The following is a 15,697-nucleotide window of genomic DNA, read 5'->3' as shown; positions in this document are numbered from 1 at the left end:
CTCCCCCCACTAGAGCCCTTATACTCTGTTATCCCTGCTATTGTCCACTGTGACATTAGCATTCCCCACTATTTGTCCATTCCCCACTATTTGTCCATCTGGTGAATCTAGTCAGCCTATCTAGAGGTCTTTGTTTTAGGAAGATCAGCTTTCCTCATCTAGCAGCAATCAGTTGTCAATATTCCTTTAGATAAGATTGGGGTCTGCTGTTCATTTTCTCAGTTCTATGCTGGGTTACTATCTGGGAGTCCCTTGGGCCACCCTGGCCAACAACTCAAAAGTAGGTATCTCTTATCTGGCATGGCTGCTTGTTATATAGCCTTTAGCTATACATAAGGACTCTTGAAAAATTATATTGGCCCCTTTAATCTTTGGTTATACTTTCCTTTTGGGTGTTTAAGGCAAGGCCTGAATACCCACTACCAAATTGTTCTTCAAAAGTGTGTGTTTGTTTTACCACATCTGGGACTACCATTTGCAAAACCTTTCACTTCTAAGAGCCAAATATAGGTCCCCCTTCCTTGTGGATGGTTTAATAGTGCCCCTATCTCTCTCACTGATTTTCATGTGTCTCATCAGGAGGATTCTACCTGCTTTACTGAGAGGGGACCTGAGATGCTTTTCCCAGGTTCCTCTGGGGATTTGCACTATATATTTAACTTCTGCAGCTTCAGTCAAAGCCCTCCAGGCCAATTTGCAAAAACAGTACCTACTGAGGAACAAATGCATGAAGATATAGTTTCTTCATCATGTTTTCTTAAAATGCCCAACATGCTTTTAGAATTTTTAGAAAGATTCAAATTTGGAAATGAAGAATGATTTTCTTATAATTCCTGCCTTTATAACAGACTCTTCTCATACAATCCCAACAGCCCATTAACCTTGTCGGAGAGACTCCCAGAATTTTTTATTTGTGTGTGTGTGTGTGTGTGTGTGTATACACACCACTACTATGTGTCGACAACTTAGTGGAGTTGGTTCTCTCCTTTCACCTTTATGTGGGTTCCAGGACGTGAACTCAGAAAGCCAGGCTAGTGTGGAAAACACCTTCACTGCTGAGCTATCTTGCTGGCCCAACTACCAGAATTTGTATAGAGGTATTATAATATGCATTCCTTTGTGTTGAAAACGTCCCTTTTTTTTTTTTTTTTTTTGACATTTGAGAACCCTAAGTTTTCATTATTTTGAAAGAGGTTGGAAAGCAACAAAATGTCACCCATGTAAGTGTCACTGGTCACATGTGGCTACCAAGTACTTCACATGTGGCCAGTTTTAGGACTGAATCTGTCTAATTTCACTGAAATGAAATAGCTTCTCATACTATGGAGAGCATAAGTTTAAATTAAACTAGAAGGTGAGTCTCATCCCATGCTCCCCATTCCCACTGCTTTAGAATATTGACATTAACAGTTATACAACTCAAGCTTCATTGTTTTTTCTTGGGGGTGGGAGGGGTTGTTGTTGTTAATCAAAATTGTACTTTTCCTCTGGCAGCAGCACAGCATAGCTGGTCCCAGCAGGCTTCTCTCTGGGGTTATATTATTCCCCGACTCTCAGTTATGGGCAGCCTATTGGTCCTGAGTTTTCCTAATTCTATGTGACCACTCATTGGTGGTCTTCCTTGGTAGCAATGTGGATCTGAATTAGTAAAACTGTATTTCTTTAAAAACTGTATCCTTTAGTGTATGTATATTTAGATAATTCCTGGTTGTGTGAGTGCCTTGTAGTTCCTATGTCCTGCTTCTTATATGCCATTTGGCTAGTGTTTCCCCTGTTTCTTGGCTAACCTTTGTCCTGTCAGTGAATGGCAACTCTTCTTCCTTATTCGTAGATCAGACCTAAAACTTTAATTACTCTTGATTTTTTTCCCACCTCGTATCTAACCTGTTCTTCTTGGCCTAGGTCTTGAGCCCTTCTGATGTGTTCATTTATTATAACTCGAGAACTTCCTAAAACACAGTCTTGCTTCTCCCATTCCACCCTACCCAATGTCTTCTGGGTCACCATGCACCTCCCCCAAATAAATTACTGACACAGTCAATCATACTCAACTTCCTTTCAGTCCCAGAAAGCAAACATGCTCCTTCTTTCAACCCCTCCCTCTCAATGTCCCACACAGAGACAACTCCATACCTGCAACTTTCCAGTACCTCCTTTCATCTTTGAAGAACTCCACCCAAATCTTTTCAACCCTACACCTCCATCCTCCCACACCCCACCTACACCTTTCAAAAATGACACCCAAACCCCATCTTCTCTAGAGACTTTTCCCTTGCCACGCTCGCTGCACCTGCACAGAGAGGGCCTTGTTACACATGGTCCTTAGCTAGCTCTCTTAGAAATGCCTTACTTTTTGCGGCAATACAGAATCTCAGTTAAGACAGTGGTTTGAATCCCAGTCCCACTGTCATCCAGGTGAAAGATCTGGATCTGGTGTCTAGGTGCAAAGAGGTGGTTTCCCTGAGAGAGTGGTAGGGGAGATCTGAAGGGAAAGCAGGCACAAGCAAGGGAAAAGAGACCATGAGAGAACTATGTGGACTAAGCCTCTGAGCTCAGTGACCCCAAGAAGGCAGAGGGGCTGCTGGGCAAAGGTGCAACTGGAAGGGTCAGAGGATAAAGCACATGAAAGATGGGGAATGTTATCCTCAGGGAAATGGAAAACTCCTACTGAAACCTGAAAGGGAAATATTTTAGTTTCCATTTCTACTACTGGAAATGTTACAACATTACACTCTGGAGGCAAGGCAGGTACATCTCTATGAGTTTCAGGCCATGCTGGTCTACACAGTCAGTTCTGGGCCAGTCATGGCTACATAGTGAGACCCTATCTAAAAAACAGAAAAGAAAAAAACAGTCATAGTATTTGGAGACTGGCTGGGGACAAGGGATACTACAATGGGGGATGAAGACAGATCTACAGTTCTGGTAAGGAAAGAGGTTTCCCTACCGAAGAGTGGGATAATGGCTCAGTGAAAAGAAATTGACAGCTATTTCCAAGGTAGAATCCATATAATCAAGCAACTGGTCATATCACATGAGTGAGGATAAAGGTACCCAGCATGGTTTGCCAGCTTTTGGTACAGCAAACGGGACCATTTACAGACACCAGAAAACCATATACAGAATGTATCGAAGTCTCACACATGACCAAGGGGGCAGGGGAGGTTCCTTCATAACTAATTTTTCCAAAACAATTTTTATGATTTGACAGGAAATATATTTTCCAAATTTCTATTACAGTAAAAGGGATAGATAAAAGATGTGATACAAGAATAAAGGGGTGTTCCAATTTTTTCTTTTTATAAAAGGCACCAAAAGTTCTTATAGGTGGCTGGAAAAATGGCTCAGCAATTAAGAATGCCTGCTATTCCCCCAGCACCCCCACAACTGCTCCAGGAAATCTGACACCCTCTTCTACCTTCTGTAGGAACCCACACACAGCACCCCTAAACACAAATAAAACATTTAAAATAGATAATGATAGACATAATAATAAAATAACTAAAATAAAAAATAAAACTTCTTACAGAAGAATACAAGTAGGATTATTTTGATCCTGGGTCACTAAATAAGAACTCAGAAGTGGAAGTATAAATGTAAAAACTTGTATGTGACCCAGAAGCGCACAACCATGAAGAAAGAAGGGAGAGTTTAGGCAACCTTTTCAGAGAAGAAGGTGAAACTGTACCTACACATCTCTTCTTAGACACAAAATCCCATTCTGGACAGACTGAAGATCCAAGTGTCACAGATCTTTTGAGAGGAACATGGCAGGCAAACAGTGACTGACTCTGCAGCATGATGTACTATTAACAAGACACAAAGGCACAAACCACAAGAGAAAGCAAAAGAGAATCTGCTCACATTCTGTAAGAATGTGAGGAACCTACAAACTGGGAGAAGATGGTTGCACCGTTTAACTGACAGAGGAGGGCATCTGAGCAATTCCTACGAGTCAGAAAAAAAGACAGTCCGGTCTTGCCATGTATTGTTACTCATACATCATTTTTAGGGGCGAAAAAAAAGCAAGCATGTCACATGGGATGAGCAAGCCACCTGGCAGAGGTGGGACTGGGCACTGTCCCACCCAGCCTATGAGGGCATAGGCAATTACAATGTCTTTGGAAGACAATTTGTCAGTATCCATAAAAAAACTGTTAGATCAGACTTCTAGGAATTATTCAAGAGAGAAACTCTAATAAAGGTAAAAAGATCAGTTGAGGACATTCCCTGCAATATTGTCCTTAGCAGAAAAATGCAAACAATTTCGTATGTTCAACAACAGGAGTTAAGTGTAAATCAATTGTATACAAACCTGGAATCTGAGACTGAGTTGTGTAATGACAGGAAACTATTACTAAGCTGTTATGTGCCAAATTCAGGATGCTGAATACAACATTAAAAAAAGGAGGCGGGGGGCTGGAGAGATGCCTCAGTGGTTAAGAACACTGACTGTTCTTGCAGAAGACCCAGGTTTGAATCCCAGCACCCACACGGCAGCTAACAACTGTCCTAACTCCAGTTCCAGAGGATCCGACAGCCTCTTCTGTCCTCCGCGGGCATTGCATGACATGGGTGCACTTACCTACATGCAGGCAATACATGCATACACATAAAATAAAAATAATAAAATTTGCAAAAAAAAAAAAAAAAGGAGGAGCGGTTGGGCGGGGTAGTGGTGCACACCTTTAATCCCAGCACTCAGGAGGCAGAGGCTGCTTTCCGCCTCTGTGAGATCAAGGCCAGTCTGGTCCATACAGCAAAGGGCGACCCTGTCTCCTCAAAATAAAAAAAGAGCAGGCAGCTCTTTTTCGGAAAACATTTAGGCCTATTTCTGCAGCTACAAAAGAAGCCAATGAAAACCACAGCCTCTGGGAAGGAGAGTCTGGAACTTTAGAACAGCCACTCCCCCACCTCACTGGACAGACTACATACAGTACATGTAACTTGGGTTTTAACCATGTATCATATACTACCTTCTCAAACATAAAATCTGCTGACAAAATGTCATGTTCTCTAAAAAGTGAAAATGAGCCGGGTGTGGTGGTGCGCACCGTTGATCCCAACACTCGAGAGGCAGAGGCAGGTGGATCTCTGAATGATCAAGACCAGCCTGGACTCCACAGCGAGCAGCTATGGCTATAGAGACTCTGTCTCAAAAAGACCAAAAAACAAACATTAAACAAATGGTAGTATATCTATATAAACAAATACTATACTAAAGAGAATAGGAGAAATCTGTATGCATTAATAACAGAACTTATATGAGGTTTCTTTCTGAAAGAATGACAGTTATTTCCAAAATTAACTGTAGCAATAGACACCCTACTATAAATGCACTAGCTGGTGTGACATTGTACACTATGAGTGAGTGCGTCATTTGTGAACACCTTCCCCACTGACTTTTTTCTTATTTTGGAGGGCCAGGGCTTGAACTCTAGGCCTCATGCATGCTAGACATACATTCCACCATATAGCTACCCTTAGTCCTGTGAATTATTTCATTAGTTATACACACACAAGGTGGGAGACAGGGAGACAGAAGGTGTTTAGAAACTGTGGCCCTTGAGTCAAATATGAATCATCATTTGTTTTCCTTTTCTGCCCTATCACTTGTTTTTATAGTTTTATTTAAACACAGGAAAACCAGTTACATGTTTTCTGACTGCTTTCATATTACAACAGCAGACCCGACGTAGAAGAAACAAAAACTTTGTCATACAGTTGACTGAAAAACAACTGTAGAATAGTAAGACAGTATGATACTTAGTTTACAAACCACACACAATACAATTTCTACAAGAGCATTAGGAATTATCTAGAAAGGTAAGAACTTGAACTCACTCATGCCTGTGGACTTTTCTAAGTAGTAACAGGCAAGAATTGGGCAGCCCAAGCAGGATTGGGCTCTATTTGCAATTTATTTAAAGATTGCTTTATTTGTTTTAAGGAGATAATATTTAGGCATTAACTGAATAACTGAACTTATTTTTCCGAGTGAGGCTGACAGAAGTGGAAGGTAGCAGGACTAGGTGAAATAAACACATATGAGCTCTGCCCTTGGCCTTAATTTTACCAAGTACAGACAGAATTTTAAGTGTTGTGAGTCTATGCCCTCCATCTTTTCCCTGGCATTTATGTTACCCTTTTTTTAATGTCAGAACTGAAGTCTACAAGGTGTAAGGTGAAATGAATCAAAGAAGCTATGAGCTATGTGCAGGCGCAAGCCATGGAGTTTCTGGACTCTGTCCACAACCAAGGAATTGAGGTATACAGTTCCCATTCCAGGGCTCCTGAGACACATAATTACTCACTCAGGGTGAAACTCAGTTTAGTTTCACCCTGCAGCTAGTCAATAAACCTGGCCTTGGTATTCACAGTCACATAATTCACATAACCTGCATGAGCACCGTGGACTTCTGAAATTTTTCTGTACTTCAGAATGCAAGCAAGTGTGGCCACTCTCATAGCAATTACACTCTAGGTATGAAACTAAGTCATTGCTAATGAACAATTCAGGGCCTAGAATGGCATGGGGATGACTTGAGTCTCAACCAAGCTGTTTTATAGCATAATACATATAGTGTTTGAATGACATCTATACATAGATATATAGATATACATGCATGCACAGAAACAAAAATATCTTTAGGGTAAGAAAGAAGTTGATATGAAACTAGAGAGAAGAGTAAGTTGGCTTAAAATTACTAGTTTCAAAACGTCACAGAAATGGACAGCTTTCTGAAGCCAAAGTATAAAAGCAAATGCAGTTTCCAACCACACATAGTTATATGCAATCAAACCTCAAAAACCCAGCCTTCTTGGGGCTGGAAAGATAGCCCAGCAGGTAGGAGCACTGGCTGCTCTTGCAACCGATCCAGGTTCGGTTCCCAGGACCCACATGGAGGTTAACAACAATTCATAACACTAGTCCTAGGGGATCCAATGCCCTCTTCTGGCTTCTGAGGGCACTGCATGTATGTACACTTAGATACATGCAGGCAAAACACTCATACACATAAAAATAAATATTAAAAAAAAAATTCTTGTAGCAGAGCTAGAAACTGTACAATTCTGGAAAAAGCAAGTACTCTGAAACAATGAAAAAAGAATGCACAGGAGATAAAAAGGAAGGTAAATCCAATGCACAAAGGATGGGTAGGCCAAGATGTTTAAGGAAATCTGTGCTAGGTACCCCTGGTTGAGCAATTCTCAAAACAGAAAGCCTGTGCTGATGATACACAAGTGACTACCAGCTTCAAGAAGGGCTCCTAGCTGAAGTAACTCGAGAAAGCCCAACTGCCTGGAGAAATCACAAATGCCAGGAACAAAGCTCACTTAACAAACTTATCTTTCTAACAATCTGGTTTGAAACAAAACTCAGCATTTCATACACAAAATCTTCACAAAGGGGATAAGATGCCAAATATTAATGGAAGGGAAGCATTATAAATTGTACATATATGTGCACAAGTGCCTTTCCAATTAAAAACTAGTCTAGTAAACTCACCTCCATGTTCTAGAAATACTCGAACACATCTCTCCTTTCCTCTTGCTGCAGAGAAATGAAGCAGAGTCCAGCCATTAGCATCTCGGCCATTGGGAGAATAGCCTTGCTCCAACATCTTCCGTACTGTGTGAACATCCCCGGCAGCCACTGCAGCTTGAATCTGCAATTCTTCCTGGAGTTCAGGGTTCCTCCGACAGTGGTGGTGTAACATCCTAGCAGAGTCCACTTTTCACCAATGAGTCATTAGGTCACAGGAATCAGCCTTCCAGGGAAGGTAAAACACATGTAATTTAGAGTATGTGGCTCCTGACACTGTGTCCACTGACCACCACAGAGCTGTGCATTTGCTAAATCAGTAATGACAGCTCAATACTACTGGTTAACTTGCATATGTTAAGACCCAAACTTTTGACGGTTGCATTAAGATGATAAATTATTTAAAAGCGAAAGCCAGGCATAAATCCCTGAATTCTTGGAACAGAAAAATCTCTTTCATAGCCTTTTGAAAACTCAAAACTAACTATGACCATCATAGCTTTATTTTAGGTAAAATGAGAGGGTAGCATCATGAAGCTAAAAGATAACAAATACCAGAGGGGTCAGATTAGTACTTGTCTTGGGAATTCTGATTTATATGTGCATCATGAAGGACAGTTATGTCACAAACTATTCAAGGATTCTATCACAAGTCAGAGGTAATAAATATGAAATACCAGAGAACAATCCATTATACTATGAAGGCTAAAGACAATTATAACGAGATTCAAAAGAAAAAGAAAGAAAATCTTTAGGCTGAGCTTCTTATTTTTTAACTCAAGGTGTGAAAGACTGAGGGCTGGGTAAAGTAAACTGGAGTAAAACCGATATTTACTCTTCTGTGTGTCTATTCTCGTTGCTTTCTCTCAGGTTTCCCACTTCAGGCTATTTGATTGTCGTGTACCACCCTCTCCTTTTCTGACTTCTTTTTTTTAAAAAAAATTAATTTCTGTTCCCAGAAGTTTTACTTCATAAGTAATCAAAATAGCAAGATAAATAACTTGTTGATTAACCACATGATACAATTATTTTAATGAAAAAGTAGTGCTGAGAATTCCCATAATCTGATAGAATCCCCAAAGAAATGTGTCCTCACAGCCAACAGAGAATGAAATGGTCCTTAGGCAAACAGGAAAGTCCAAAGTAAAATGGTGAAATAGCTCAAATATGAGTGGGCAAACGTGTTTTTGTGTGTTTTTAAGCTTTGAAATATATACAGAAACCTAAACTAGCGAACTTCAAGGAAGGCATTCCAACTGGGCTGACTTGAAAGAAGAGATCAGACTAATCTCCTAATTACTAGCTTCCATTTCTACAAATAAAAATTAAAAATTATGTGCCAAAGCCTTCTGAAAACATTGTGTTCTCAAAAAGCCAGGCATGGTGGTGCACATCTTTAATCCCAGCACTCAGGAGGCAGAGGCAGAGACAGAGGCAGGCATATCTCTGTAAGTTCGAGACCAGTCTGGTCTACATAGTGAGTTACAGGACAGCTGGGGCTACAGGGAGACCCTGACTCAAAAAAGACCAAAAAAAAAAAAAAGACTAAAAAAAAATTGTGTTCTCATAAGTAGGCTGGACAGTTGGACAGCTCAGGATAATTTTTCTTGCCAAATTTCTCATGATGGACTAGGACAAGTAAACTAAGCCCAGCTTAGAGGTAGCGCCATCACAGCCTAAGAACACAAACATCTGATGTGGTTTTATACTTTAAAAAAATGATGTCATTACATACTCTGAACTATCACTAAGTGAAGTAATTCAAAAATATCAAGCTACTGCTACAAATCGCTATTTCCTCAGAGAAAATTTCAGTGTTAAAAGAGAAAATGTCGGACTGGAGAGATGGCTCAGTGGTTAAGAACACTGACTGTTCTTACAGAAGACCTGGGTTCGAATCCCAGCACCCACATGGCAGCTAACAACTGTCCTAACTCCAGTTCCAGGGGATCTGACAGCCTCTTCTGTTCTCAGGCACTGCACGACACAGATGCACTTCCTTACATGCAGGCATAACACTCATACGCACAAAATTAAAAAAAAAAATTTAAAGAGAAAATGTCAAAAATCAGCAGAATCTATTAATGAAAGCTTCTGCTGTCCACTTAGAGCCATCATCTTTAACAGAATGATTATTTTGTTTGTTTTTGAGACAGTCTCTTTTAGAGCAGTCTCATTTAGAGCAGGCTGGCCTCCTAACTTGCTATGTAGCCTAAGCAGGCCTTGAATTCTTGATCCTCCTGCTTCACTCTCCCAAATGCTGGAATTACAGGTATGTAACACTGGCCCAGAGTGTTCTGTGAGAGTATGTGTGTGAGGAGAGTATGTTTTGAGTGTCTTCCTCTATAGCTCTTCATTTTTTGTGTGTTTTTTGTTGTTGCTATTGTTGTTTTTGAGAAAGGGTTGCAATGTAGTCTCAACTGGCCTGGAACTCTCTATGCAGACCAAGCAGGCCTCAGTCTCATGAGATCCGCATGCCTCTATCTCCCAAGTGCTGGGCTCTTCACTTTATTATTTTGAGACAGGGTGTCTTACTGAACCTGGAGCTCACCATTTTGGCTAGCCTGGCTGGAGAGCAAGCTCACAGGATCCACCTGTCTCTGTACCCGTAGTGCTGGGGTTACTGCTATGTATTTCCATGCCCAACTTTGGCATGGGGATCCAAATTGAGGTCTTCGTGCTTGTTCAGCAAGCACTTTACCCATGAAGCCTATCTCCCTAGGCCCCTCAGAGTATTTCTAAATAGGAGGATTATCTTGGCACTTAAAGGAAGTCTACTACGTAAGAAAAAGATTGAAGCAATATCTAAACAAAAATACCCTTTTCTTTTAGGGAGTGCTATATGTAGGATAAATTATTTTTTAATAATTATTTTATCCATTCATTTCTCTTCTCTTGTGCTAGAGATTGAACCCAGGGCCTTATGCACACTAAGTATGTACTCTATTACTGAGCTACTCCCCCAGCCAATTTATTAGGAGATTTCAAAGAGAAAAGTAAAAGTTAAAAATGAATTTTTCCTCAAAATAGAACAAATGACTGATGGTCCTTAGTCATCTTACCTTATAGAAGAATATCTCTTCTCCTGGTAGATAGGTTGTCTAATAACCATTGTGCACATACAGCATCATGGGAAGAGGTTCCGAGTTCGTCCAGGCTACAGAGCAAAAAAGTTTTCACCTAAAAGCAAATCAAATAATAATCATAGGAAAATTCCCTAAAATGATACCGAATCATAGCTGTATGCAGAGTCTACTTTTTGATGACTTTAAATTTCAACAGTTTACAACCAGTCTATGGGAGAAAAAGAACGGAGAGAAGCTCTTAGAGATTATCTTGTTACTTGTATTACTCTCCAAAGTGCAATCAAATATGATTTATTCTCAGAATTCTGTGACTTCCACCTTAGTTGTTTGAAAAGGAGTAAAGAAAAAAAAAAATCACACATTTGGAATTTGGATACAAGCAGAGATTCTTATTTTTCCTCTAAGAATCTATCTTCAGACTTGTTTCCTTTGAATTACTTTTTAAAAGGTACCATCAGTCACTTGCTCTTTCCAAACAAGACTAAAAGGAGAAAATGTGTGCATTCGGTACAATAGCTGCCCAGGGCCAAATGTAAACTATGATAAGTAAAAGGAGATTATGTCTTTAAATGGTGGCTCTTCATATTCCTGACAGGCATCCAGTTAATCACGTTTGCATTGTATTCCCTTTGCATACAACAAGCTAGGTAAAATATTAACTAGCAAGAGTTTGTGCCAGCTTCCCCACATGAATTCTTCCAAACAACAACAAAAAATTAACCTCTTTCTTCACAACTAAAAGAGTCTTTCTTCATTCCGACTGAACCCTACCTTTGTAAATTTCATTCAGGTGAAGGATATGAGGAGGAAGTCACAAGGAAATCACTCCAGGAATTACCCTATTAGGAGACCTGCCACCCTTTTGAGCCCTGCATCACTTAAACATTCAGACATGGAAACAGACAGGCCACCTGCCAATCTGACATGCTATACAGGAAAAGTGGTAGTTACAGAGGCTGCTGGCTGTATACTATTCAACTCAAATTCTAGTATGGTCCACAACTTCTGTTCACATTTTATTTTTCCTTGTCTGCAGTCTTCAAGGAAGGCAAAACTGTTCACTTGCACTTGGAATTAAAATTTGAGTGCAAACTGTACCTATTATTTCCAAATAAATGAAGTAAAACATGATCAGAACAACTCCTTCAAGGCAAAGTATAAATACTGCAGAACAATCCTTGCAGAAACTAAAACTGAGGCAGGAAAACTACAGCATGAGCCTGGAGCATCTTACAGTGCCAGAAAGCAAGGAGGTACTCAGAGCAAAGCACAGTAATGCCAGAGTCACAGGGACCAGGGAACCAACTTCAGAGCTCTCGGTGATCAAAGACCACAGATCATTTATCAGTGACATCTTCATGCCAAGAATGAACATTATCAGTTGTGTGCCCAGTAAGGAGCCCACAAGACTCCAACAATTAGTTACAAATGCAGAGTCACACAGACTTTCCTGGTTAAAACCCATGGGTTGCAAAACTAAACATGAATGTAGGAAAGGACCTGCAAGCAGGAAGAGAGAAGACAGGGATAAAAGACAGCGGAGGTAAGAGTGAACAGAATGCACTACATAATATGTATGAGATTGTCAAAGAACAAATTTAATCAAATTTTTAAAATAAAAATCAAACACTTTACTTCAAAGTGTGTCCCCAGCACCTCCAACTCCCCAGAGACATGAAAATGACCCAATACGTTTTCAAGTCTTTAAGAATGGCCCCTAAATGCCCATCACCACTTCCCTAGAGACAGCTGGACATGACAGGGAGAAGATATGAGAGGCACAAGTTGAAGCAACATGAAACAGTATTTATTAATATCAGGGAAGGGCTGAGTGCTGAAAGATGAAGTGATCAAATTATTTCTCCCCACAGAAAGATAATAATGTGCCAATTCCCAATAAGTGCCTTTAATGGGGTAGAAGGGTGGTCACTGAGTGCCTGACATGCACACAGCACAACCCAGGACCTCCTAACAATCCTGTGTATCTAAAATGTCATTTTTTAAAAGATCTATTTACTTAATTTGTTTTTTAAATTTATGTGTATGAGTGTTTTGCCTGCAATGCATGTAAGGGCACATGCATGCAGTGCTCCCAGAGGCCAGGAGAAGGGGAAGGATCCCTGGAGCTAGAGTTACATACAGTTAGGCATCACGTGGGTGCTGGGAATCGAACCTGGGTCCTCTGCAAGAACAGCCAGCTTAGTTATCTCTTCAGTCTAAAGATTTATTAACTTTTTCTTTCTTTTTTGTTTGCTTATTTATTTTTGAGACAAGGTCTTCCTGTAGCCCCAACTGGCCTGGACTTGCTATGCAGACCAGGCTGGCCTCAATCTCTGTCTCCCAAGTGCCAGGATTGAAGACTTGTGCCCCCATACCCAGCTATTTACTTTTTATTGCGTGTGTGTGTGTGTGTGTCAGTGTCTGCATTTACGTATGTGTACCATTGCATTCCTGATGCCCTCAGAGATCAGAGAAGGGCATCAGAGCCTCTGAAACTGCAGCAACAGGTGGTTTTGAGCTGCCATCTTGGTGCTGGGAACTGAACCTGGCCTCTGTAAGAGGAGCATGTGTTCTTAAGCACTGACCTATCTCTCCAGGCCCATAAAATGACATTTTTTAAAATCCTAGAAATTTTAAGATCTCCCTCTTTTCTGATAATAAATGCCAAGGACTATAAATAACAGCCATTTATTGCAATCCAAAAAAAGGTAATCCTTGCAAGGACCTGTTGTGCCAATCATTATAGGGAAAAGCACATACGTGTGTCATGTACACATGATCTTTACTGGTTACATCATTATTTTGGAATATGAAAGATTTATTACCAAGTTACCCCAAAAGTTGAAGGCATCAAATTAATACTTAATTTTCTCCTGGTGTTACTTTATGGACACTCAGGTGTGTATAAAAAGAAAGAACACATACAGCTTCTAGCAGCAAAAGTGTCTATAAAATAACATCAAGGAAAACCACACATGAGAGTTTAAAAAGCCTACATGCCCTCAGGGACTGCAAGTTTAAAAATCTGACAGCTCATGGAGTCAACTATAAAATAGGACTCATGACAAAAGAACAATTTTCTAATTATTGTACATTCAAGAAGGCTGGAAGGCTCTCTTAAATTGATGACTGTGGAAAAAGAAGTACTGATCCCAACAGGTCCACTTTAGAATTCAGCTCTAGGATTTGGTCAGAAAAGGAGCTAGAGCAAATAAACATGAAAGACTTTGGACTTATGTATGAAAATGAATCATTTCCCCGAAGTGTACCATTTTCACAAGTGGTCTCACTACCTAATGTTAATACTATGTTTATCCCTTACTAATTCATCTTTTTCACTGTGCATGAAATAAAAAATAATAATCTAGGCCTCAAAGCTTTTACACTGTTGACTACATTAGAAACCAAAAATTTAAGAATTAAGATAAACTACTGTCTAATTTCTTTATAGATGGCTAAGAGCTTCTTTTAGTTAAAACCAAAACTTTTCCCTTTGTATAGTTAAAAGAAAATCTATACTGAGATAATAGATTAATTAGAAAATATCTATAAAATAAGTTACATTTAAAATATACAGCCTTCAGCCAATCCAACTACATTTCTACAATTTCCTTTGGCCTAAGACTAGAGATAAATAAATTTTGTAAATTATTTTCATTCACCGTTCACAGTTTTTGTTTTGTTGGTTGAGACACAGTACCTCCAATGTAGCTCAAGCTGGTGGGCAACCTGGAATCCTCCTGCCTCAGCCTGCCTAGTGATGGAATTGGACAAAGTGATATAAATTAGAACTGTGTTTCCTGATTTCACACCAACCAGAAACAAGGTAATGCTCACTACTGGAAAGAAGATGTGGACATTCCTTTGCAGAGTAAACAAAGACAGAAAGAAACTCAGCAATTCTGAAGACACTAACTCTGGGGAAAAAAAAATCCATCAGCAGCTCACAAGACCTAAGAGGGAAACAGGATACAGAAATATACACTACCCAATCAGAGCATGGCCTACAAGCATGCTGATGAGCTCCACTTACACAATCTGAGCCTGGCACCAAAATAAAACATGTTATTTTTGTATCACTCAGCATACCATAGTGTTTATGTTCCTAAACAACGAGATCATGCTGGGCGTGGTGGTGTGTACCTTTAATCCCAGCACTCTAGACGCAGAGGCAGGCAGATCTCTGTGAGTTCAAGGCCAGCCTGGTCTATGCAGTAAGTTCCAGGCCAGCTGGGGCTACAGGGAGACCCTGTCTCAAAAAGACCAAAAAATAAAAATAAAAAAACAAGATAATATTTCCTCCAAATTATTGGACCTCTTTGTAACACAAAGACTTATTGTTATGCACAGCTTATCTATGACTCACATAAATTCTAGTAGAAAGCCCAAAATTTTTCACAAAATGCAAATGAGGTAACAAGAGACAATTTTAGAATCAATTATCTGGACCCAACTCAAATCTTACATCACAGGTATTATAAATGATGCAGTCTTGTCAATAGTGTCCTATCAGCCCAGGCATCTCAATTCAACCTTAGCAACCAGTGCCTCCAAAGCTGACCAGAACATTACACCGAGGGAGTGCATTCATTTGAGAATGAAATGAAAGGCTAAAGGTCAGACTTCAGATTTAACAAACTGTAACTGACTTTACTTAGACATTTTTAAGGATGGTGTACCCAAGTTAAATGTGAACAAACTGAAGGAACTATATACATACATATATGTATAACATATAGGTATATAATATGAACAAACTGGACATTATGTACTTATTTTATATGTATATATTAATAGTATTAATTGTACTTATTTTATATGTAATGTATATATTTAATAGTATTGTGAATGACATTACTGTAGGTATAAAAGACAGAAGTGGTCATATAGGCTAAAGATACACCACTGAGTAGCATCAGTTATTCTCCCTTTGTAATTAGAAGTCTTTATTTGGCTAACAAATAAATCAGATAAATATTCCCTCCCCAAAACCATGTCATTCACAATAAAATTAATACAAAGTTGACTGTCAGATTTAGGAATATAAACTATCTAATGTTAAGTA

At 39.6% G+C, this 15,697-nt stretch overlaps 1 protein-coding gene across 3 annotated transcripts in view; it reads right to left on the bottom strand.

Annotated features, from left to right (window-relative positions):
* Asb7 (ankyrin repeat and SOCS box containing 7) overlaps positions 1–15,697 on the bottom strand; it is a 40,886-nt gene that overhangs the window by 22,078 nt on the left and 3,111 nt on the right. For 2 of the 3 annotated variants that reach the window (XM_008849536.3, XM_008849537.3), the window contains 2 exons: positions 10,609–10,726; positions 7,511–7,772 (listed from right to left, as the gene is read on the bottom strand). In XM_008849536.3, the coding sequence (XP_008847758.1) occupies positions 7,511–7,721 (211 nt within the window). In that variant the 5' untranslated portion in view covers positions 7,722–7,772; positions 10,609–10,726. Of the gene's footprint in view, positions 1–7,510; positions 7,773–10,608; positions 10,727–14,332; positions 14,387–15,697 lie in introns of all 3 variants that reach the window. The other variant, XM_029554305.1, reaches the window with a different exon arrangement.

The sequence above is a fragment of the Nannospalax galili genome, unplaced genomic scaffold, assembly GCF_000622305.1.
Source record: "Nannospalax galili isolate Female #2095 unplaced genomic scaffold, S.galili_v1.0 scaffold124, whole genome shotgun sequence".
In the NCBI taxonomy this organism is placed as follows: domain Eukaryota; kingdom Metazoa; phylum Chordata; class Mammalia; order Rodentia; family Spalacidae; genus Nannospalax; species Nannospalax galili.
This window is presented reverse-complemented; position numbering and strand designations above follow the sequence as displayed.